General features: G+C 36.1%; 3 protein-coding genes across 4 annotated transcripts; 1 reads left to right on the top strand and 2 right to left on the bottom strand.

Annotated features, from left to right (window-relative positions):
• Positions 1–1,622: 1,622 nt before the first annotated feature.
• LOC126782502 (deSI-like protein At4g17486) lies at positions 1,623–5,563 on the bottom strand. Of its 2 annotated transcripts, none has more exons than XM_050507760.1 (4): positions 5,429–5,541; positions 3,624–3,824; positions 2,600–2,887; positions 1,623–2,238 (listed from the first exon to the last, which is right to left on the bottom strand). In XM_050507760.1, the coding sequence occupies exons 1-4, from the start codon at positions 5,448–5,450 to the stop codon at positions 1,994–1,996; spliced, it is 756 nt and encodes a 251-aa protein (XP_050363717.1). In that variant the 5' UTR covers positions 5,451–5,541; the 3' UTR covers positions 1,623–1,993. The 2 variants fall into 2 exon arrangements, with proteins under 2 accessions (XP_050363717.1, XP_050363718.1); XM_050507761.1 differs by having other exon boundaries at positions 1,627–2,238; positions 3,624–3,875; positions 5,429–5,563.
• An 8,519-nt stretch (positions 5,564–14,082) lies between these two features.
• Positions 14,083–18,081, top strand: LOC126784670 (G-box-binding factor 1-like). The gene is made up of 8 exons (XM_050510146.1): positions 14,083–14,097; positions 14,538–14,596; positions 14,797–14,984; positions 15,082–15,133; positions 15,318–15,512; positions 16,973–17,053; positions 17,457–17,582; positions 17,666–18,081. The coding sequence occupies exons 2-8, from the start codon at positions 14,558–14,560 to the stop codon at positions 17,912–17,914; spliced, it is 930 nt and encodes a 309-aa protein (XP_050366103.1). The 5' UTR covers positions 14,083–14,097; positions 14,538–14,557; the 3' UTR covers positions 17,915–18,081.
• A 1,808-nt stretch (positions 18,082–19,889) lies between these two features.
• Positions 19,890–23,085, bottom strand: LOC126785516 (arabinosyltransferase RRA2-like). Its single transcript, XM_050511236.1, has 2 exons — positions 22,900–23,085; positions 19,890–21,265 (listed from the first exon to the last, which is right to left on the bottom strand). Exons 1-2 carry the CDS (start codon positions 23,062–23,064, stop codon positions 20,150–20,152), a joined length of 1,281 nt encoding a protein of 426 aa, XP_050367193.1. The 5' UTR covers positions 23,065–23,085; the 3' UTR covers positions 19,890–20,149.
• Between the last annotated feature and the right edge of the window lie 1,377 nt (positions 23,086–24,462).

Consider the following 24,462-nt stretch of genomic DNA (forward strand, 5'->3'; position numbering starts at 1 on the left):
CGACTGAACTAGAAGAGCCGATGATTTACAACTGATATATATATACCAAACGAGAGGTCAAAGTCATAATGGTTTCTTGGTCACCAAGTCTTGTGTTTCTTGGTGCCAAGTTATAAATTACTATGTAATTTGCACCCGGACACAGACCAGCGAATTTACTTCGATCGCATATATAAAAAAAAACCACAAAGACAGTTACTCTTCCAAGCAGTACGTACTCGGTCACAGAATTATGGCAGCAGAGGCGACCTGCTACCTTTCATAATATAGTAAAGACGAATCTATTTGCGAAAACATATAAGTTGTACGATGTCAACAAAGTTATCGTTAAACATAAGTAAACATTAATATCGGGTATGAATATTTCATAAAAAAAACCCATTATGAATAATTGAAGATACGTTATTTATAACAAAAGTTTTTCTCAACAATATTCTTACATCAAAATTTTAAAAAGTAATACGAAAAACATAATTAATACGAAAAAAAACAAACTATAAATAAGTTAGAATAACTTTATTTAGACTCTTAAAATTACTTGAACAAGTTCACCCTTGATCACGAGTTATCACCAAATTTTGTTCAAATTGAATGCGCCGGAGTAGTTGCTATTCTCACTTTTTGGAGGAGGGCGTAACGGGGCTGACGGGAAAGGAACTTGGTCCACCATTTGGATCCTTTGTCTTTTGGGGTTGTTGAAGATTTTGACTTGTTGTCATCCTTATTAGCTCCATACCCTTGTGAAATTGTTTGAAGAACTACCATACCCTTGTGTGAATATTTGAGGAACTCATCTTTGAAGAACGAATATAGACTAGACGTGGCAGAACCAGAACTTGCTTGTTGAATAGATTTGAATAACAAGAGTAAGGGCCTCCTCTGTATATAGAACTTATTTTTCCTTTCCTAACTACAACAGGAATATAGTAGGATTAGGACTAAGTTTTTCAAATTCAATACATAAAAGGAAAGATTTTCTTAATCCGAAAAGGAAAAGGGAACGAGCTCTCTTATCTGCAATGTCGCCAACTTGGATCCCATGTTGGAGTCCAACAGAGTTGAATTCACAATGCGATGAACTCGGTTATTTAGACATTTTTCTGGTGGTGCATGTCGTACGCAAATAGAATTTTAAGGAGGATGTGCAGGAACGTGATCATCTGCCATAAGGCTTTCTACCAGCATATTGTAGACATAGACTTCTATGATTTTGCCAATCTGTTCTGCGAACATCGTGTTGATCAAACGTTGATATGTGGCACCTTCATTTTTCAGTCCAAAAGGCATAAGCGCATAACCTTGTAGCAGAAAACATTGAGCGGTGATTGCCAAAGAAGGTACATAATAGAGGAAGCAAGACAAACCTGGCAAAGGCAAACAACATGATGTTAATTAACTTGCATCAAATGCATGGCGAGTTGGCAACAAGCCAACAGCTTCACGGATCGTAGTAGTATAGCCTATGTTCAATTTGCATGACACGAACGATAAAAGTACTTCTGTAAGTACCATGCTTACAGAAGCAAGAAATGACCTTACAACAGCGACAATCTTTACAACCTCACAAACTTGGATGAGAGAGTTCAGAAGGGCTAGATGTTTGTTGTTTACTTGGCTATATTAATTTGTAGTTACCTAATGGATACAGTAAAAATATGTATTGGAGGCAAGAAAAACAGCAGTAGAACACACGCTAGTTGTAGCTCCCTGATTTCACCCATCGATACAAATACTCGTGGAGTGTACTCTTATACTTACATTACTGCACATCAGTAACTCCTAACATTGGACAAAAATTACTATCGTACGCATACAACAAGCAGACTCGGCAAACTGGTTACCACGTAAGGAACACAAACTTGGTGGCTCAAATCAACTTTTCACCCCAACGGAGTCATGAAATCATGAACGGTGAATGAAATTAGCAAGAATCCACAGCAACCAGTCAGTTTTCTTTATCTGAAGAGACTGATGACGGACTCTTGGGATTGTCTCACCCTTTCTTCGATGAGCCATTTCTAGACCTTCTAAACTCCCACGGAGGTAAGCAGCCTTTATAGTGAGAATGTAGAAACAATGACGACATTGATACTTCCCTCTGAGGCATTGAGATTGATGACAAGCAAGTGAAGGAACTTCTTAGTCTCTTTTTTTCATTTTCATATTCTTGGCAATTAGGGTCATGTGGAACAGTGGTAGACTTAAGAGCATCTGGGAGTATACAGTTGCACATTGAACCTACAAGGAAGTACAGAATAAAAAATGAAAAAAAGAATAGATTTGGTCTTACCAATGCAAACATTCCTCAAGTCTAGTGATGAAAAATAAACTTATATGTTCAAAATTATATATCGTTCACATTTGACAGAGAACATTCATATAAAAAGGTGGCCTTCATGGCATATTTGAGCGAATCATGAAATCCTCATTCACTTAAAAGTAGCATTGGCAGTGACAAAACATTTTTCGTTCAAACATCCTTTTGGGTTAATTGATAGAAGCAGGTTTTCAATTTTCCAAGGGGCTGAAAAAGTGTGATTAATGAAACTCAACAAACCTCAAAGAAACAGCTTAGTGAGAGATATTTATCATCACATACCTATTTTTGCAAGGCGATTGACCCATTTTGGTGTCAATTTTCCTGTCAGCTTATAACATATATCGTGACAGAAATGGTTGCAGTTCTTAACAATCAAGTGATATGTGTCACCATTGTAATTTGCAGATTGGCGCTCCATGAACTCTCTAACCTGGAAAGGATCCAAGCATGTTGTGCCAATGAAAATTGACCTTCTAAACTTGAAGCCAGGGCACTGTCGAGGTTCAACCTCAAAGATACCACTGGATGAGTATTCGTGGGCTCCAAAGGCATATTCTACACCATAGACTGTAAGTGTGCAAAAATGATTAATGAGTAATTTCATCAAACTGAGAAAAAATGAACCCAGTTGCAACGTTCCAAAAACATTGGACAATTGTTATGCATGTGAATTGATAATGCAAGATTTTCCAGCCTCAATGCTAAATTTCCACCCTTAGTGAAAGTATATTTCCAAGCAGGGAGAACGGATATATATGCTCTGTTAAGGAAGAACGAAGGCAAGGCATAATTTCAGTAGGACTAATGCTATGGTACAATAATATATTTAACTTTTGCCGGTGTACATCAAGTCATCAACTGGTGAGTAGTAGGTTGTTTCCGTTCCAAACATGCATGATTCTGATCAGATTGGTTATATTTAACATTGATTCTGATAAGATTAGTTTCCCCTCACCAGTCTGCATCTACCCCTGCAGTAATGATCTCTTTCACTTTTAATAATCTACAGAAACTTGTATATACAATTCTGTAAAAGCCTAATCCAGATGGGTTGACTATTTAACTTTAGTAAATTGTATTTTAAACTATAAATTACCAGCTCTATTTATCAACTCTTCTATTATGGCTTACATCAGAGGAAAAAGGTGAATTAAAAGAAAATTAGCATACCACTATGCCTGCTTAAGTTCAACAATTAAACATTATCATGGCCTTAAGAGCGCAGATAAAGTCATTTTCAAAAACAATCACTGATATTGGAGATATGAATGATATGACAAACCAATGGTAAAGGTATGCTAACCTTCAACTCCAGAGTGAAAGATACCAACACCTGCCCAATAAACATATCCATTTGCAGGTGTCAAGTCATACACATTTAGATAGACAGGAACGTTTCCTGGACTGTAGTCTGCTGCCTTCACATTTGGAAACATGCAAAAACGTGAAGCTGATTTCCCTCTCAAACAAAGAGGCATGATAGATTGCCAACCATCCTTTGGTCCTGATTTCATGCTCAAAGTGAAACCAGGATTAATAAATAATTAATTTGGACCTACAGATATGGACAAACAAATATCAGAATGAAGATAATTATGTTATGTATTAGAATTTGTCATACGTCAAACATCACACTGGTGTTATTTGATATCACACCAGAGTTTGGTATTGTATAGTATATTGTTTTCATATTGTAAGAGAACACAAATATGTTGTTCTATCATCTTCATAAACCTGGTTGCAGAAAAAAAAATATCCATGACACAGGAGACATAACAACTTTCCAATCCTTGGTGAGATAAAGTTCTTTGATCGATTTCTAATTCACAATTCCAAGGTTTAGCTGTTAGTCCCCTGTTACATAGATGATAAATTCCTCAACTTGACAGACTATACAGTACAGACCTTGATATATAGAATATTCACTACCTCACCAGTAGAATTTTAACATTCTGTTTGCACCAATACTGCATAAATATATTGTTTTATTCATGTCATTTTGCCTTAAAACAAAAAAAACTAACTTGCTACATATGCCATCAGTAAGAAAAACCCTGTAAGTCTACAGTCTATTACTATATAGCCAACTGGTCAAATATTAGTCTCTCAGTGTTAAGGCGTATAACAAGTCCTACGTAGGAGATTTTCAGTATCACTAGTTTCAAGAATTCTCATAGAGATCCCTGATGGACCTGAAGGAGTAAACGAGGATCTCAAGACTAATTAGACCTTACAATTGCCAGTAGAAAATTGTGATTCATCTGTCACGACTTGTATGGAACTTCACATTTTCAGCTTCTCCAGTATTGCTGGAGAGTTCAAGAGAGTCTCAATTAGAATACTAAAATGCATATCTTGAAGGAATAAGTGTGTGGTCCATCATTCCTCCATTGGCATCTGCTAGTCTAACCCCATTTAAATCGCCATTCATCTAGAGGACCACATCATCCACCAGATGATCACATCCTACTTGGCCTCAATATACTAACCCCAGTTTGGCTCCCATTCGCAATCATCACCGACTATGAGAGCATCAACTCAAATTAAGTTACGGATTATGCTGATGCATCACCATACACCGATGCGGCAATGCCTATAGTGCTCTTCACAAGGGAGTCCAATAAGGCAATAACCAATGACAGAATAACTAAAAAGAGTCCAATTGCTGAAAATTCCAATGACATTTCCTACCTTCAAACTTCCCAATTTCTAGTAAATTATTCATTTAGAGTAGGACTAAAACTTTAAGCTTCCTATATCATCTAAGGCAACCAAATTGCTAAAAGATATACACACTCAACTGCAAATGCACATCTTTGATTGCTCATTATCTAATACTAGTCTCATATTACAAACAATCAAAAGAAAGTTTCAAACTTTAAAATCAACATCAATCAAATGATGCCCAAAATGACACACTTACTCATTTACTCATAACCAGCAGCCCAGAAAAGAATGAACAGACAAATCTTTCAAAGACCACCATATCAGATTCACAAGAAAACACACAAACTAAACAACCAAAGAAGAGAATCAAGAACCACCAAACTTGACAAAACAACCGGCACCCACTAGAGAGCAACTCAAACCCAGAAAGAATCAACCAACCTGTTTGAAGAATGAGGCTCATCACAGAGTGAAGCAAATGCAGCCAAAAGTTTCAAAATTCAAATGGGGGGGAGTGGAGGAGGAGTGTGAACCCACAACACATTTGTTGTTGTCTGTGGCAGAAATGAAAGCTGGCCAAGAGTAACAGAAGCTTAGTAGTGTCCTTTGTGGGGAACCCAAACAAGGAAAAAGAGGAGAATGAAAGGGAGTGAGTGAGGGAAAAAGAAAAGGAAAATGCTCGAAATATGGTAATGTGGGTTAAAGATGAAACAGATCTTGTCTCTGTATCTCTATCACTTTTTGTCACATTTTGACCGCCTCGCTTTACGTTTCTGTGTTTCCTCCTACGATTGCCAAATATTGGGTCCCTTGTAACAACTAATTTGACTAGATGAGCTTTGCTTTATATTTTGGTAGGGAAGCTTGAAACAATAATGTTCTTTCACCAACCTTAAAATTGATTTCAATTCTTGTACTTCTTACCCATAAGAGCATTTGCGAAGTAGATCTCAAATATTTGGGGTTAAGCTCAGGAGGAATGGCCAGTATGATAAATGACCCATTTGCTAGCCCTTTGTTTTGTTTTTTGTATGAAAAGAATTTGCTGGCTTTCAAACTCGATAGATTGGTGAGAGCGTTTTGCTAAGGTGGTGAATCAATTTCTGTTTCTTAAAACATTCTGTGTTTATACTTTTACCATGTCATGAGAATTGATAGGATTCTACATGCTTAGTCTTATGTTCATAATTGATTATTCGATCATAGTTCAATGGAACGTAACTTTACTTTTAAAATATATAAAACTCTTAAGTTTAACATAACACAAAATTGATTAACAATTTCTGTTAGGCAACTAATTAGAACTAACTAAACACATAAGTTGACAAAGATTACCTCAATCTAAGGTACAAACGTATTTCAAAATAGAATTATGCTAGACTACAATCAAGACGCGGACGCTGCAAAAACACTCTTTCTCATTTGCCATAACTACCGGCAATCAAACCGCCACATTGTCATTTGTCATATAGAGTTGCTCAATGTTAACACCTTCCCTTGACGTGGCTATTCCCGGCGACATCTCCCCTCATTCCAGCCATCTAGCCCGTTGAAGCTAACCTGGTAAGGTAGGGCACTGAGTCGGCAAGTTGGACCATTCTGCCTCCGACACAGACGCCGCCGTTACCACCGTCCAAACTAGCTCGCTAGAACGGTGAAAGTACACAGTACGGGCACATTCTCCCACATCAGGACAAATGAAGTAACACTTCCCCCGATGCGTTATAAAAACAGTAAAAAATCTCCTAAAAAGAGTAATGTATTCCTAAGTCCTCAATCTACGAACTTAAGTTTCACCTTAGAATCTAACTTATGCTTCGGAGAATCATAGACTGGTGCATCGCTGGCCTATGATCTTAACCCTAGTTTTTTGTGCAGGTTGAACGGATCACGGAGCTGGGAAACAAGCTGCAGAAACAAAAACTTCCGGATTTTGTACTCGCAACACTCTAATTTTTTTTTTTACGTTACAACCTTTTGCTCTTTTGACAGAGGCACAATTTCTTTTTGTACACGAAGAGAGTTTAGTTAAAGCTTACAAAGAAAAGTCCTATTAACACACTTTGGACTAATGTGATCAAGACTAAAGACCATAAGCATCGAAAAAGTAAATTATTCTTCCAAAGACGCCTATATATATGTTGAACTGCTTTGAAATGGAAGACCAATATGCATCATTTTAAGGCAGTGAAACACTTAATTAAGCATCAAGAGAGCACGCCACAACGATATTATCTATACCGGCCCCTGCTGCTTGCTTATGATCATATGAGAGATATAGTGCATATAAATGCACAAGTACTGAGTAAATAAGATAAAACTTTAAAAGGTATCATTTCTTCGATGTCACGGCATATCATGTCAAGATTGAAAATATTCGATGTCAACCTCAATCTCATTTATTGTGTTGAAATAGTAATTGAAGAAAAAACCATTATTTTATTTAGTGGATTCATCTCATTCTCCAAGCATTTACTTATTTCCTGAAAATAAAATTGTGTAGCATCATGAGTAACACAGACCCAGTAAGTATATATCATATTCTTATAATAATTTGGCTAATGAAAAATTCAAATATGAACAACCAAGTAAAATTTACCAAGAACCAGGTGTATTTGGTTACACAAATTCTTACTTATGCATATAGATACACATATCAACATCAATATATTCAATAAATTGTGTGAATTTTTAAGAAAACTAGTAATTAATCATAAAGTCACATATTATGGTTCACATTTACCCAGAACACGAATAAGCCTCAACATACCGAGGTCAAAACCAAAGTATGAGTACTCAATGTCAATTCCTATGAGTATAATAGTGTACTATATGTAGGGACTAGGACCCACGACTAACTCACAAAGCACAAAACAATTTTACCAATAATTCACTTAAGCACGGGGTAGTATTAATCACTCGGCTTCACACCTCCAACTTAATAACGTCAATAGAATATCATAAATGTTAGTACTTAAGACAATATTTAAATAATATTAATAAAGTATATAACCTTACACCAAGATATAAATACTTATTAATAACTCAATGTATGCATGAAATAAACAAGTTAATAAACTTGAACGTAAATGTGCAATAAAGTAAATGTACTTTAAATTAAAAATAATTAGACAACAAGTTAGTAGTAAAAGGATTAGTAGTCATTTCTCTCATAATAAGGAAAGTCTTTGTCCAAAGTAGTAATTGTCCTTCAAATAATATTGTTAAAGTCCGTCAACTTTCCGCATCGATAACTCAATGAATAAACATCTAAATTAGGCAAGTGAGGAGTCTATGTTTAAGGATTTTTTATAAGGAATCTAATATGATAAGTCATACAGTCCAGTTCAAAGTCATTGAGTCAAAAGTTCAAACACAGTAGTAGTGCAGAAACCGATAATCAAATTATCATCTTAGATGTCTACGTATTCTACTTGTAACAAATATTTCATCATTTCTTCTGAAACTTTCCAGATTAAAAGTAGAGGTCTTAAATTTTAATTTGATATAAAGTTTGTGGAAAATGGTTAAGAAATGAGTGAGATATGAGTTTTTATATTAGTGCATGCTACAAGAGATTTTCAATGAGTTTATTAACTCTTATTTTGATTAGCCATAACTTCTCCATTTCTAAACATTTTTCAGTGATTTAAAAGCCTAAATTGAAGCATTTTTATAAGGAATTTAATGTTATTGTTACATTGGACAAACTCAGATGTTAAAAAAATACGAAAATATAATTCTTACCGAAACATGGTCTTTTCCATTTTATCCTTACCTATGCACTTTGATAAATCTTAAAAGACAAAAGATTATAAGGATGTAAGATGTACTTAACTTGAAGTTTCAGGAGTGAAAGAAAAGTTTTGATGTGGATCAAAAGTTGGATTACTTTAATAAATAATAAACTTATTTAAAAGAGAAAAAGTGAATACTAGAATTTTAGCTTGAGGAACATTGACCGGTTGAGTTTTCTATCAACTAAGGGAACTTTAGACTTGCATGATTTTTGATTTTGAAATGTGAAGAAAACTTAAGGTAGCTCACAAATATAAATAGGCCAAAAAGGATCACAAAAATTCAATTCTCAACTAAATGATGGTTTTTCTTCAATTACTATTTCAAGACAATAAATGCGAGACTCATGTATTTTCCCTAAATTTCAGTATTTGTAAAATCATTGTATTGTAAAATAACTTTGATTTTGTTTCCTAATAAAATTATTATTTAGACATATAATTATGTCAGTTTTATTGAGGAAATTTTATTGGTTTAAGGTCACACCTCTAATTCGGGAACCATATTTTCATATAATAGTGGTCTCGGATTTGGGAGTGTGACACTAATTGTGTGTATATTATATTGTACACAACTCTCATACACTGCTTAACACCATTGAAAACTTAGAACTCCATTTTCAGAATTTGATCGTTCTGAACATTTTGTGGGTCATTATTGGAAGCAAAAGTTGTGCTGAGGAGGGAGGGTGAAGTATATTGATTATTCTATTGGTGGATTTGGTATCATAAACTTTGGCATCCTGCGGGATCATGCTTTAGATATTGTTCGATCATGGAAATGATCCAAATTAATACTCATCCTTTTTTACGTCATGTTGTAAATGCATTTTATGATTACCAACATTACCATTATAAGGAGAACAAGTTTTATCATCCAAACTTGTTGTAAAAATACGAACACTCTTGCACTTGGTTTTTTAAATTAAAATATATAATTTAGGGAGAATTAATATCAGTTTATCATCCTAAACTTTAGACGTAAAATCAGTGCTCCTCCTAAAGTTTCATTTTAATCAGTTATTCCCAGATACTCTTAAATAACATCAAAGAATGACAAAATTCATATTTTCTGGGTCAAAATCTGGTCAAAAATATCAAAATTAGGCTTTAAATCATATACGTAAGACCAAAAATAAAATTTCCAACAATTTTACAACAAGACTGAAGCTTTAAAATTAGGTCTTGTAAATTTCTATATAATTCTTATAAAAATCTGAAGTTTGTCATTACTTGATTTCCTTTAAAAATATAAGGAGGAAACTGATTAAAATAAAAATTTAATGGATGAATAAATTTAGGGTCTAAAATTTAGGGGGTTTAAACTTAAATTAGTTCAAAACGTAAAAGCCAAAATCAAAATACAAAAAATATATATATTGCAAATAAAACTATTTATTTTGTAAAATATATATGTCAACTAGATTTTTTATTGATTGATGATTATACCGCGAGGGGTATATAAACCATTACCTCTGGTACACTTATAGAGGTCCTAAAAAAGAACATCCTCAATAATAGGAGGATTATCTTCAAACCATAAATCATATATCAACATAGGAAACACTAGCAAGGGGAGCTAATTGATGAGCCACACCATTTGCTTCTCTACGCACATGGTGAACCGAAGCGGGAAGAAAATGATTAAGATAAGAGCGTACAGTCTTCAACCACTTGACCCACATCCAAACCAATTTTGGTGACACTAGTAAGAGATGACACCAGTGTGTTGTTATCTATTTCAAGTATAATGTGCTCCCAGCCTCGCTTCTTGGTGGATACCCAAGAGAAGCCCAACCCTACAAGCTTCTGCCTCAACATGCAATGTGAAAGCTGCAAACTCAAGTGGACAAGCCAATGCAACTTTACACACACCAACATGATCTCTACCCACCACTCTAATACCGCCACACCTCAAATTCTTGTTGTAAGCACCATCAACGTTTAATTTGAAGCCTCTTGATGGAAGACAAACTCATTGAGTCGGGGAACGCCGAAAATTCTTCACCTTACCAGGATTTGCACGACGAAACTCCTCGAGTGCTTGAGAAGTCTACGAGGTCATGAAAACAAGGTTGAAAACTTTCTCATTCCACAACACATTATTTCTTTCATTCCGGACAATATCCATTTCTACATTAAGAACAAGTGAGCTTTATATTACGGACCTAACCATTCGGCTACCATACTTGGTTCATGCGGCGTTTCATCCCCATGGAGCCAGCCTTATCCAACATGGCAATGCACTAGTTTCGCCATGCCGTGGGGAATGCACTAGTTTCGCCATGCCGTGGGCTCATCAGGAGATCGGCTCCAGACCCCAACCAGTGTGTAGGGCGACCAACTCCCTTATTCGACGTTAAGTCTCCGACTAGCGACAAGCTCCATAAACTCAACCGGGTCGGCCTGCTTGAACTCCTCAGAAGGAGCAGCCATATATCTCCCACACCTTCTGGTCTTAGAGTAATCTCACGTATGCATGAAGCACATTTAACCAGCGATGCCCACAGTAGACACTCCCAAAAACGGGACGTGACATCCTCTCCCACCAAACTTGGTGTACGTCCTCATACATGGCATCCCCACTTGCGGACCGCGTAACCTTTGTATGCCCGCGATGCCTAGAGCGACGAAAAGAAGTTCCCAAAGATCGCCCAACAATGACTTCGCGCCGGATCTCTTGTCCTGGATTTTGCCACGGATCCTCTCGTCCGGTCCTCCTCTTGGAGGCGAACCTGCCTACTTGACTCCCCCGCGGAGCCCCCCGTATCTTGGGGACACGACGACACGTGTGAGCGCTTGGTGACACAACGACAACGATGTTGAGGCGGCTTTGATACCACTTATCACAGACCTAGCCATTCGGCTGCCACACTTGGTCCATGCGGCGCTCCATCCCCATAGAGTCAGCCTTATCCAACGGGGCAATGCACTGGTTTCGCCATGCTTGAACCCCTTGGAAGGAGCAGCCATATATCTCCCACACATTCTGGCCTTGGAGCAATCCCACGTATGCATGAAGCACATTTAACCAGCGATACCCACAGTAGACACTCCCGAAAACGAGACGTGACATTTAGCTCTCAACTTTTTCATCTCAAAGACTATTCACTCTCCTAGAGACCCACCACAACCAGAATAGTTCTCAAAGCAACGTATTGTTGTTCCTAAAAAAAAAATCGTCAACAAAGAATAAATGGCTGATGCTCGAAGCTTGCCTACACACCTTCACTCCATTCAAACTTCTATCTCTCTACCTTGGAAATCATTCTGGACAATACCTCCCCATAAAGGGCATATATGCCGATTTGCACCCCAATCTTGGCTGAAATTGTCAATTTGCACCCCGAACTTGCATTTGAGTCAATTTACCTCATAAATTTGGTAAAAATTGCCGATTTACACCCTGAACTTGTATTTGAGTCAATTTACCTCCTAAACTTGGTAAAAATTGCCGATTTACACCCCGAACTTGTATTTGAGTCAATTTACCTCATAAACTTGGTAAAAATTGCCGATTTGCACCTCATCTCTTAAATTTAATTGTTTCTATCCAATTTTGCGTCACATGTCATACACATGAGGGGTAATGTTGTCATTATATATTTATTCATATTGAATAATGAAATAAATTAATAAAATTACTTAAGAGGAACACTTGCTACAATGTTTGTTTTTTCGAAACATGTTATTGATTTATATATTTGTTATTTTATGTGATATGGTATGTTAAAAGATATTAGAAAAAATATAAATAAATAAATACATTGAAAATTAAAAATAAATGTGTGTTCTGAGAGAATTACTATTCTACCATTGTGTGTGTTAGCCTTATTAGGTTTCCTGTTAGAGATAGATTCGCATCTCTGTCATAGATTAGGACTCCGAATCCTACTGATTGTGGTTATGTAATGCATATATATTGGCCTCATTATCAATCAATAAACGGTTACGTTTTGTTCTATTATGTCGTTATTATTCTCGTTTTGTTCATCCTCCAACAATGTGTACATATAAAAATATATTTATACACAACACACTATATTTAAATGGGTGGGTATATTGAATATATAATTCAAAGTATGGTTAAGTAGGTAGAAAAAATATGTAAATAAATAATTTGATTAACAAAATAATCCTCATTTTAAAGAATATTTTTATTTGTTTTTAAGAAAAATATAAATAGAAAATGACAATGTTACCCCTCATCTGTATGACATGTGAAGCAAAATTGGATAGAAACAGTTAAATTTAACAGATGGGGTGCAAATCGGCGATTTTTACCAAGTTTAGGAGGTAAATTGACTCAAATACAATTCGGGGTGTAAATCGGCAATTTTGACCAAGTTTAGGAGGTAAATTGACTCAAATGTAAGTTCGGAGTGCAAATTGACAATTTCAGCCAAATTTAGAGTGCAAATCGGCATTTATGTCTAAAGAATAAACATATATAGTGAGGTTGCATCCCCTTCTCGTAATCCCTTCGAAGGCTATATATGTCCCTGTGGCTCTCTATTTTCTTCACTCAAATCAGACGAAATCCTCCCATTCACGTGGCAACAAATGATTGGGGAGTCACATTAGTCACTGGTTCTTTTGCCTCACATAAGAATTTCTCGTAAATCAAGAAGGTAGAGGTTGATTTTTATTGAGTTAGTCAATGACTATATTATTGTTTTCAAGTTAGGAAAGGAATACCAGAGGTCGCCCTTGAAAGAAATATGTATGATTTTTTTTGTGTGATTTTAATTTAATTTTTTTTTTTACAATTAGTTTTTGTTTCCCGGCTGATCTAAATGAAACAGTGTCTTCTTCTACAAGAAGAATTAGAGGTATACTTCTCTTTTTAAATCAGTTTTCGCTTCTTATCTAATTTAAAAATGAAACTGTGTTTTTTACGAGAGAAATTAGAATGATATCTCTATTTAAGACACTATTAGCTATTGACGATGCTGCGTAACATATCTTAAATTGACAGATTTTTCTAACAAGCACTCCAACGTCAACTCGAGTGATCTTAATTATTTACCTTTTGACATGTTCAATTGTCAATTGTTCAAAAGAAAACAAAATAAAAAAATCCGTTTTCCTAGTTGTATTTGTTTTGGAAAGAAAAATAATTCTCCTTTTTATAAGCAGAATGGGCGAATTGTATTTAAACCCGTTACCGTTTATTACTGTCCATATATTATTACAACCTCCACCTCCCAGTCTCCCAGTCTGCAAAACCCAAACAAACCTACTCTCTCTCTCTCTCTCTCTCTCTCTCCTCCTTCCGTTGTCTCTTGTTTGGCGCCACAAACACTTCCTCAGGTTCTCTCTCTTTTTCTCTTCCTACTTCTTACTCAGTTATGAGGTTCTCTGTTTTTGATATACAAAGAACAATTCTATAAGCTTAGCATAACGCAAGTGTACATTGCTCTTAAGGACATCTATGTAGGGCTCGTTATTGGATTTTGGTTTGGTTTAGAGTATAGTTACTGTAAGTATTTGGTGGGTTTCTGCACAAAAGAGAAAATTGATGTCAATGTGTGATGTTTCATTCTGAGCAAGTGTTATCTGTGCTTGTTTTTATGGTTGGGTTTTCTCTTCAATTCAAATTCGATAACTTGTCTTGGGCTCTTGGCATTGTAATCAATGGGAGTTTGAGCTCAGAACTTTTGTTTGTTATGCCTTTAGGAATTTTGTTTAATGAACCATTATGCTCGTCGGTTACTCATGTTAGTTATCTTATGCTTGTCTTGATCTTTTAGGATTGCGAGCTTACTAGACCATGGAGACCAAGGAGGAAAGCAGCACTGCTTCAACTCAGGTTTTCCTCTCTCCATATGATTGTGCATATCCTAATTATATAACTAATTTAGTATGTTGAATTAAAAAACTTATTGAATTTTATAAAATTGTGCATAGAGTTGTTGTGCTATAACTAATTTTTGCATCAATAGAGTTAGTAACTCACTGTACTTATATAGTTCAATGCAAGTAGATAATCCATAAAATGTAAATGATCAGGTTGTGGCAGTAGAAATTCAAGATAATATAGAGGAAAGCCTGCTCAGTGAGAAGAACTCCGAACCAATGCCACCAATGGCAACAAGTAAGGAAGGCTCAGTAGACATTGAGTTGGTAAGCAATCGAATTGCAGAGAGCGGAAAGGAAACTTCTGCTTCTGGAAATAGTGGTGATGGTGCTTCACTGAGGTAGTTTGAGCTCCTCTCTACCCCCTCCCTAACATGTACTTATCTCTTACTCTTTACATGTTCTACCAATCATTAAATTTTACGTTATCTTCAATAGTGCTGCAGGAAAATGTGAGAATTCATCAGATGAGAATGCTGACGCCAACCGAGTATGTCACTTAATAATTTTCTGAGTTTGAATTATTTTTTTATTTTGGGTTACTTGTATGGCCTACCTGGTTGATTATTATTATTTTATTACGATATTGTGGGAATGACTGAGAAGCATTGTGTATCATTGGTTTTGGTCATGAGGATGATTTTACTAATATGCACACCTTCCATTTATTCCAGGATTTTTCTGCATTTCATAAGCAAGTTTCTAACCAGATTGATCAACTGGGAGCATTTCAGAATCATTCTGGAGTCCTTGATAGTGGCACAAATACAAATTTGAAATTGTTGATGTTAGGCATAAACATGCCTGAATCCCATCCAAGTTTGGGAATGGACCTGAATATATCCAGTGGTCATGCCATACACACAGAGGTAAGGCAATCTCTATCTACTTAGCTCTAGGCGCTTCAGCAGTGAAACTTGAGTGTGCACATGAAGTTGATGTTATTATGAAAGATTTGTGCAACCCTTTCCCCAGTTTGTTCTCATATTTAAAAGTTGTGTTATCTTAAGATAGAATATAAAATTATTTTTTATTTTTATCAATGTTGCTCATGTTCAATTTTGGAATTTAGAACTGTTGATCTTTAAATGTGGGTGGAAACTAGCTTATGCATCATTAATATTATTTTATTTTTCCGACAGCTCATCAATGTTTAAAATAAGGATTAATTCCTCCTATGGTACCTAAAGTATGGCTACTTGGACAATTTGGTACATGATGTATGAAAATGGACAATTTGGTACCTGAAATTCTCATTTGTAAGCCATTTTGGTACCTCTATCAATTTTGATCATATTTTTAAGGTTATTTTCGTCATTCTAGTCCTAAACTCATTAAATTCACATTGTTCTTCATTTCTTCCTATAATTGCCTCTCTTTGGAGATAATTAAATTGATATATATACTTCACTTAGCATCTATTTCGTATATATCGAAAATACATTTTTTTTTAATATATTTATTATATCCTAATTATTTTCTGCAAAGGAAATAAATTGTCTTTATGCAATTATAATTTTTATTAAAATATTTTTTTTTCAATTACTTATATTTAAAATTAATTTAGATTGATAACTACATTATGAAAACTTATATACGTAAATCCAAGGTACAAAATCTCACCGATATTTCCGATATCTCCATTTAAAAAAAACGATATATCTTAGGGGTAAATATCTTATTTTTTCCCGTATCTGCGATATTTCTCCGATAACATAAAATATATCTGATAACATTTGAACCTTACGTAAATCATCACAGATACTAAGTAGATGAGTTATCAAATTTTTAGTGATAATTTAGAGGTATTATGAAAAAATGAAGTAAAGTAGAGATAAGATGACGGAAATAACCCTGAAAATATGGTCAAAATTGACATAAGTACCAAAATGGCCTAAATTTGAGAACTTTAGGTACCAAATTGTCCGTTTTCATACATCAGGTACCAAATTGTCCAAGTAGCCAAACATCAGGTACCATAGGAGGAATTTACCCTTAAAATAATTATCAAGTTCACATTTTAAAGTTAACATTTATTACTCTTCATGAGGTTTTGTGTACAATAGCAGCTCGACTAGAATATGACACACATGATCCATACGCATGCAAGATGATGTTTATAACAATATAAAGACATAACTTACAGGAATATTAGGATTCTTATATCTGGTTTAACTGATTAATAGAGATAATACTGGGTTCTTTTGTTTGAACCGATGGTCCCATGGGCTGCTGCCTATCGTTTTGTTGAAATTAGAAAGCTTTGTCACCCTTCCAACGCTGTTGTTATCCTCCACTGACTGGCATATGCGCTCTATTGCTTTGATAGGATGATCACGACCGGAGAAGAAGAGAAAAGAGAAAGCAGTGCAATAGGGAGTCAGCTAAGAGGTCAAGATACCGTAGGCAGGTAATATATGTTCATCATCCTTTCAGGTACAAAAGTGTGTGTATGTACGCATTAGTCTGCCTGTCTGTATGTATGTAATTTGTAGAGGTTCTTTTCAAGGGCGAGACCTGATATATACTTGGATTAGATCTTACCATTGATTAGCCTTTGAACGTGTTAATTTGATATCAATATCAAACAAATACAACGATGTCTGGTAAAAGTGTGATGTAGTTGAATAACATGATCTGCAAATTCTTTATTTATAAAAGTGCAAAAGACAAATGACCTTTTATTCATTTATAGAATGTGCATTCCAGCCATCTAAAATAATATCATTTAACTTTTGCTTTTTATTAGACAACCTTCTTCATTTCTTATTGTTGTGCTGAATATTAGATTTATGGCTTTGTTTCTCTTGCAGCAAGAGTGTGAAAAACTTCGAGAAACTGCAGAGAGGCTGAATAACGAAGTCTCAGAGCTCCCAAATGTGTTAAAAAGGCTTTCTGAGGAGTGCGTGGAACTTAATGTAGAAAACAGTTTTCTAATTGTTCGTCATCTAAACTCTACTTAATATTTAGAACCCCTTGTTTGTCTTTCTTTTCTTGTGATGTTATTGTCTCCATGAAACAGGATGAGATGGAGAAGATGAATGGTGCAGATGCAGTTGCTGATCTCAGAGCTGTGAAAGTGAACACTTTTGATGGTGGAAGCAACAACATCGAATCAAAAATTCCGAGCAGAGAAAACTCAACTTCTCCTACTCATGAAAAGGAAACTTCTCCACCTCCTTCTCATAGGAAAGAGACTTCTCCTACTTCTGAGCCTCGATTATTTGGTGTTACCCTACGACCTAACTATGCTGATTGTTTACGTAGTTGAAAGGTCCAGTAAATAAGGTCCTAATGTACCGAGGCATTTCATAACTTGATAATAGACGAACTCACTTTTGGGTCTTTTAGCTTTAGAAGATAGCAGGTCTTTCTTAAGAGTAGCTTATCCTTTCTGCTTACGAATGCCAAGTCAAAGATAAAAGTCCCAGCTAAATGAAGTGACTGCTTTACTGATGACATATCATGTAAGCGATAGAAATGTATGTTTCTGATTTTTTTTAACCTATGCTTTACCATGGACGCTCCAACCTAACATGGAGAGTTGGAGGTATTATTACCATCACGGCCTCTACCTCTCCTTCCTTTTCATAAGAAATTTATGGAAATATTTCATCTTTGATCATGTTCCTCAACACCTAATGGATCAAGAAAACATGATCGTCGGTGGGGAGGTAGTAAAGATTATATTCATCATGGACAATGTTCAGCTCCACCACATGATCTCCAAAGTTTATGGTACTTTGAGTTACCGTTATCATCTTGGTCGTGCACAATCAAGGTATGTAGCACACCAGACGCAGAAAACAGTACATCTTCAAGATTCTGGTATTCATCAAGCTGTGGATCCATACATTCAGGTGCTTCGTACACAATAGTCCGGCTTTTGTCTATAGGTCTGCATAGAGCCAACATTTTTTTTCATAAATAGTATTGCTGCTACTAGGCAATCTTCTGAATCAATATCCGACGCTCAGAATCTTGTGTGTTTCTACAAAATCTAAGTAGAAAGATTCAAATAACATTGGGATAGTTCTGAATGATGGAAGTTGGGGTTGAGCTTGTGAAATTGGATTAAATAGGAATACTTCATCAGAGTCTGGTCCTAAATCCTCGGTCATAATCAACCAACGTTTAGACGACCCAAGAACAACCCAACTTGCTCCTTGAACTACTGTTTTAGGCAACAACTATTAAATATCGGCATCAGATAAGCTTAAAAAGTTCAGGTAGTTGTTATTGCTGGAATGTTGAGGGAGTACTAACCAGGGGACTTGGTGTTTTCCACCGTGTATGTCTCTTCGTTTAACAACTGACTCCCGGTACTTGCAGATGGTGCTCAACCTTATTCGATCCTTGAACTTCATGTGCTGTAAAAGCATGTCCGTCATGTCGACCAGAGGGGACTGGCCGACTGCCAGTTGCTGCAGCAGACATCGTCAATCGTACTTGTAGTAGTGGCTTCTGTCATGAAATCTAATTCTTCTGATCCCTTACAACACATCCTCTCATCCAAAGCTAGTGGAGTCATTATATGTGTATAAAGGCAAATATTGCTCTTCAAAGACGTAAGTTACAAGCACCTGAGTCGCAAAGCTTTCCAACAAAACAAAAGAATCCGAAACATAATTCTAACACCCCCTTGTTTCATCAGGAAAGAAAATTAGCTTGTTAGTCAAGAGAATTACAATAGTAACTGGTTTTGGACAGCATAATTAAACTAATATGGCGGACTTTCTGAGACTTCTCCCAATTTTTGGTGTCAGCCTACGACCTGACTAGGCTGATTGTTTATGTCGTTGCGATGTCCATTAAGATCTCAATGTACCAGGGCATTTCATTAACTTGATAATAGATGCACACTGGCATTGTCATAGCTTTCAAATAATAGTTTGTTTTTTACATTTGGTGTCAACCTACAATGCAACTTTCGGGTTCTTTTCACTTGTATACCTATTTTCCAATTTTGTAAGAATTGCTCATCCTTATTGCTTAGGAAAGCCAGATCAAATCACCAGCTAAATGAAGTCACTACTTTGTTAGATGAATCAGAGCTAACAGATACGATCTAAGGATGCTCCAATCTCACTTGGGGTATATGTAAACAGTAGAAGGAATGAGAATCCGAGTCCTACTGAAAGCTGTTACCAGCTGAATGGGAATGTCAGGTGTTAGTGTGTTACCAGCTACATGTGTCATTTTCAACAACTACATGTTCTTTTTTCCAAATAGAGTGATCAATGATACAAACAAAATAAGTCACTTATATAGCTTGATACAACTAAACTGTACCTGTAATTATGCAACATCAGAGAGGTATAGTTGAAGTGGTAGAGGAGTACAAATTTAACAAAATCCTGAAGAAACCTTACAATTCTTTAAGACCTGCTTATCCCACATGTATGCTGTTACCCTGCATTTTATTGGAACATAAAGCATCAAAATGCCAGAATGTATGATATTGCCTTTTGGCCAATGCCAGAATGTATAATCACAAGAATCTTTACTACTCTGAGCCATCAGGAAATGATTTCAGTGCATCATGTTTCCCATTAACATAAAATTCCACAACTGCTAGCATGCGTGGAAGTTTATCAGGATGGTAATTGACGTGAACAATTACCGGCTTCAACTTGCTAAGATTATTATCTTTCCTCACAGTCTTAAACAGGACCTTGCTATTCATAAACAGATAAAAATCCATAGTTCTCCTCGAAGCATGAAGGCCATTATACCCAGGATGAGAAGGGATAAAGAGTTCCTCATTGAAAACTGCCTGATCCCAAGAGTTTGGTTCCTTAGAAAGCCGACCAGCCACACGATCCAGCAATTCAATTGACGGAATTGTTGGTCGAATGTAGAAGAAGCCAGAGTTATAAACCCACATACGCATTGTATGAGCATATCGAGCCCAACCCATCTTTGGTTCATCAAAGACATCATTGAAGCCATAAGCAGTATTATTATTATGTCCATCAGTCATGGACTCCACATCTGAATCACGATAGAGATGGTTAAAAGGATTTTGCAGATACACAATATCAACATCTGACAGAAGGACACTATATCCCAGCTGCAAAAACTCCCTCAGGATATGAAATTTCAAACCAGAGACAGCATGGTTCCCTCCGGTTCTGGCAACAGAATCAATGCCTTTATCTGGGTCTCTCTTGTATACCGGCACATCATTTTCTTGACAGTATCTGGCAATTTCTTCATCCAAAGCAACAACCAGATAATTGGGTATGCCCACTCTTTTAATATTAGAGAACCATACCTTTAACATCTCTTTCACATTAGAGTTTGCCAGAGAAACTATGATCTCTTTATTAACAGCAACTTTCTCCAAAATCTGTGCCAATCTTGGATTCACAGAATCATCAGGAACAACAGAGGGGTTGGTTCTCAAGCCTTTGACAGTACCAAAAGGCCCAGCTTTCTTTTGATCACCCAAGACAAGAACTTGCTTCTCAGCCTGATCTTTCCTTTGTTCCGCCAACCGCATTTTTTCTGTTAATTCCCTAACCTTCTTCTTCAACTCAGAATTTTCCTCTGACACCGCAACAAACTCAGATTTTAGCATGTTGAGCCTTTCAGATGATTCACACAGGGTAGAACCAACCTAATGCACAAAATGACTAAAAAACATGAGCATCACGGTGTTTATAAACTTCAATTTTGCACCCTAAAACCACTTTATTATAAGCTACTACAACACCAGAACAGATATGTATGCCCTTGGATGATCTGAAGTACCCTACAATTTTCGTAATGTTTGACACCAATGCACAATGGTACTTCAAAATCCAATCAAACTATATATGAAAGCTATTAACTATTGAAAGACTGTCACTTTATCATCTTTGGTATTATAAAAGTCATAATCTTTCTACAGACACTCAGGCAGACATGAGAGAAAAAAACCAAATAATCAGTTATAATTACTGGATTTGATTCAGAAGTCAGTTACCATTTGTTACAGCAGAAAACAACTTTGAAGCATTGGTTAGTACTCCTGTATCGGTGTTTTTGCATTTGTTCATCTGATATTGAAGCTAGCTCTATGTAATTTGGTTTATGCCAGGTGGGCCATGATGCTTTTGTGGAAACTAGTGGAGCCCTAAATACAGTTGCTACTTCTCTGATGAAGATTGGAAATGGCATACGTTTCCTAGGAATGTTTGTCTACTATTTGGTCATGCATGAAACCTGATTTTTGTTCTTCCCCCTCCCATATACATTGCCCTTTTGTGTTTATAATATTTCAAATGACTGTTATAATTCTACAACGGTCCATGTTGTGGTCTTGATGCACTTAATCTTCCTGAAAATGAGCCTGGAAGCAGCATTATGCCTGCAAAGCCTCATATCTTACCCACCTATGTCCAGCTCAATTTTTTTGTATATATACTAGTTCTGCCAAACCAGCAATTTGACTTGGTTCTTATTCTGTCTCAGGGAAAGATTAATCCTACCCAGTGTGATGCTCTCACAATAGTCTGTGCTCAGGGGTAGTTTCTAGAAGAAGTCATAGAAGTTGTTGGTGTCAAAGGTTGCTATTACTTTCTGATGTGATGCAGGTTATGGGTAATCATGTGGCCATTACTGCATTACAGTTGGTGGAACAAATGGTCACTTGAACTTAATGTATTCAAACCGATAATAGCTAGTAGTCTACAACATGCAAGTTTGGTAGCACTGTGAAAATTTCTTTAAAATTGAAATGTTGTTCTTAAACAATAGCATAACAAAAACTGCAGTAACTAAATAGCCATGTGATAATGCTTTTCTAAGAAACTCACTTGATTCAAATTTATGCACAAACAGTCTCTAAGCTTACTGGGTGATGCATCTGTCTCATTTGAAAAGAAGTGCGTGAAATGAATTCAAGCCAACAAGAAAATAATTTCAAAGTTACTTCATGAGGTCAGTTTATTCTTGGTGATCAAAGACACAATTTGTACAAATGGGTACCTCAAAATGCAATCAAACTACATATGACAACCCATTTCGATTGCAAGACTCTCACTTTATCATCTTGATATCATAAAGTCAGTGTGTTTCGACAATAACGCATATCACACAAAGGTCAAATGATCCGTTACAGTTACCAAAATCCAAAGTCAACTGGGCATCAATTTGCACCAAATATTCAGAATTTCAAAGCATTGAATAATCCAATTTATTCAAATAATGAGTGAAACAAAAACAGAGGAAAAACAGAGGAGCAACTCGGAAGAGAAAAGGGATGGTGACCTGGGCAATGGATTTGGCAAAGCGGCGATTGAGAATAGGGGCGGGATTGGATATAGAGATGAAGCCATTGGGGAAGCACAAGGCGAAGACACAACCCAGAAGGACTCCAATGCCTATGGCGATCCCCACCCGAGATTGAGCGCTCTGTCTCCGACCTCCCACCATTTGTATTGACTTTGTTGCTGTCTCTCTGTTTCCTCAACTACAGAACTGGAGAGAAATAGTTGACTACCTTATAGAGGTGCAATTGTCTACGGCGGTTAGGTGACCAGTTGTCTTGTTGCCTCACTTTTTTTTTTACCAAGGGTAAAATATAAAAGAGTATACAGGTAAAAGTGATTGGTCAACGCCAGGTCAGGGAGAAGAAGGTAAAGCTTGTGTGTTTCCATTTGAGCAAACAGGTACAAACCCCATTGATGCCCAGGAGAGGAACAAGCCAGTTTTGATTTTGTTCCGTGTAATTGAAAAGGTGGGTCCATTCATAATATGTTTATGAAGTTTTCAATTTGTCGCAGTTTGGAGTTTGAAATGTTTCCCTGTTTTTAACTGATTGATGTTTCATGGGTTTATGTTGCAGGTGATAAGGGGGGTTGAGTTCATCATCAGCCATGCTCAAGTTTCAATGGCTTTTGTTCAAGAGAATATAATCTGTGTGCTGTAAGTTGTTTAACATGTTGGATATATTTCGATACAAGGAATCTGAGATTCAAGTTGTTGGGATTGTATGATTTGTATCTAAGGCATGCATCTGTGTTGTTCAGCAATGATCAGCTTCCTAATCAGCTTCGCTCTAGAACTGGGTGTATTTTGCTTTTCGTAGGAGGAGTTCTGTTAGTTGGTAATTCTTAAGAATTCTATCGTCTTTCATTTGTTCATTTGGTTAGAGAAATTTAGATTTAAATTACCTCGACATTAAATAGAAGACTGATTTTTGCAAAACAATGTATAGTATACGAGTGAAGAACTCGAGAACCATACACATTTCCTGACAGATAAAGTGGTAAACAACTTAAGACAGTGAGGAATTCCAATATTCTAGCTTTTCAACTGTTCTGTTTTGATGTTTCAAGATTAGTGCTTATTTACATCTTTAAAATATAGTTCAAAGGCATGATTTAGACTAGTGAATCCTAGTTTTGTCACATGCAGTGTGACAATGTCCAGTTAGTTTTATTAAATTGCAATAATGTTCTTCTTTCATTTTATCAGTTTCTTGTTGAGTTACTAATCCATCATAGATTCACTTCAGAAAAAATTGACCTTGTTTTACTTAATTTATGTCTAAATTCGTAAAATTTATGGCTAAATTTGTTCCTGCAGATATTGCATAGTTCATCAGGTTGAACCATTACCAGCTCATCTGTTGAAACTTTGCATGTGCATATTCACTGGCAGTCATTTGACTACTGAAAGGTTTAAATAACAAGCTGGGATATCCGAAGAAGTGTCTCCATATGATGAATTACAAGCCTGAATATTTAAAGGTCAGTAATTATATTAGTCATTGCATTTTTGAAGTAACTGGTTTTATTTTCAAGAAATGTATTGCTTTCTTTCTTTGAG

The sequence above is a fragment of the Argentina anserina genome, chromosome 2 (genome assembly GCF_933775445.1).
Source record: "Argentina anserina chromosome 2, drPotAnse1.1, whole genome shotgun sequence".
In the NCBI taxonomy this organism is placed as follows: Eukaryota; Viridiplantae; Streptophyta; class Magnoliopsida; order Rosales; family Rosaceae; genus Argentina; species Argentina anserina.

Excerpts from the sequence above, each read along its gene's own strand:
- LOC126782502 (XM_050507760.1), bottom strand. The coding sequence starts at position 5,450 with ATGAGCCTCATTCTTCAAACAG. Across the intron at positions 3,825-5,428 it reads GAGCCTCATTCTTCAAACAG|GACCAAAGGATGGTTGGCAA; the intron begins GTTGGTTGATTC and ends GCATGAAATCAG. Across the intron at positions 2,888-3,623 it reads CTTTCACTCTGGAGTTGAAG|TCTATGGTGTAGAATATGCC; the intron begins GTTAGCATACCT and ends GCACACTTACAG.
- LOC126784670 (XM_050510146.1), top strand. The coding sequence starts at position 14,558 with ATGGAGACCAAGGAGGAAAGCAGCACTGCTTCAACTCAG. Across the intron at positions 14,597-14,796 it reads GCAGCACTGCTTCAACTCAG|GTTGTGGCAGTAGAAATTCA; the intron begins GTTTTCCTCTCT and ends GTAAATGATCAG. Across the intron at positions 15,513-16,972 it reads GTCATGCCATACACACAGAG|GATGATCACGACCGGAGAAG; the intron begins GTAAGGCAATCT and ends TTGCTTTGATAG.
- LOC126785516 (XM_050511236.1), bottom strand. The coding sequence starts at position 23,064 with ATGGTGGGAGGTCGGAGACAGAGCGCTCAATCTCGGGTGGGGATCGCC. Across the intron at positions 21,266-22,899 it reads TTGCCAAATCCATTGCCCAG|GTTGGTTCTACCCTGTGTGA; the intron begins GTCACCATCCCT and ends TTTGTGCATTAG.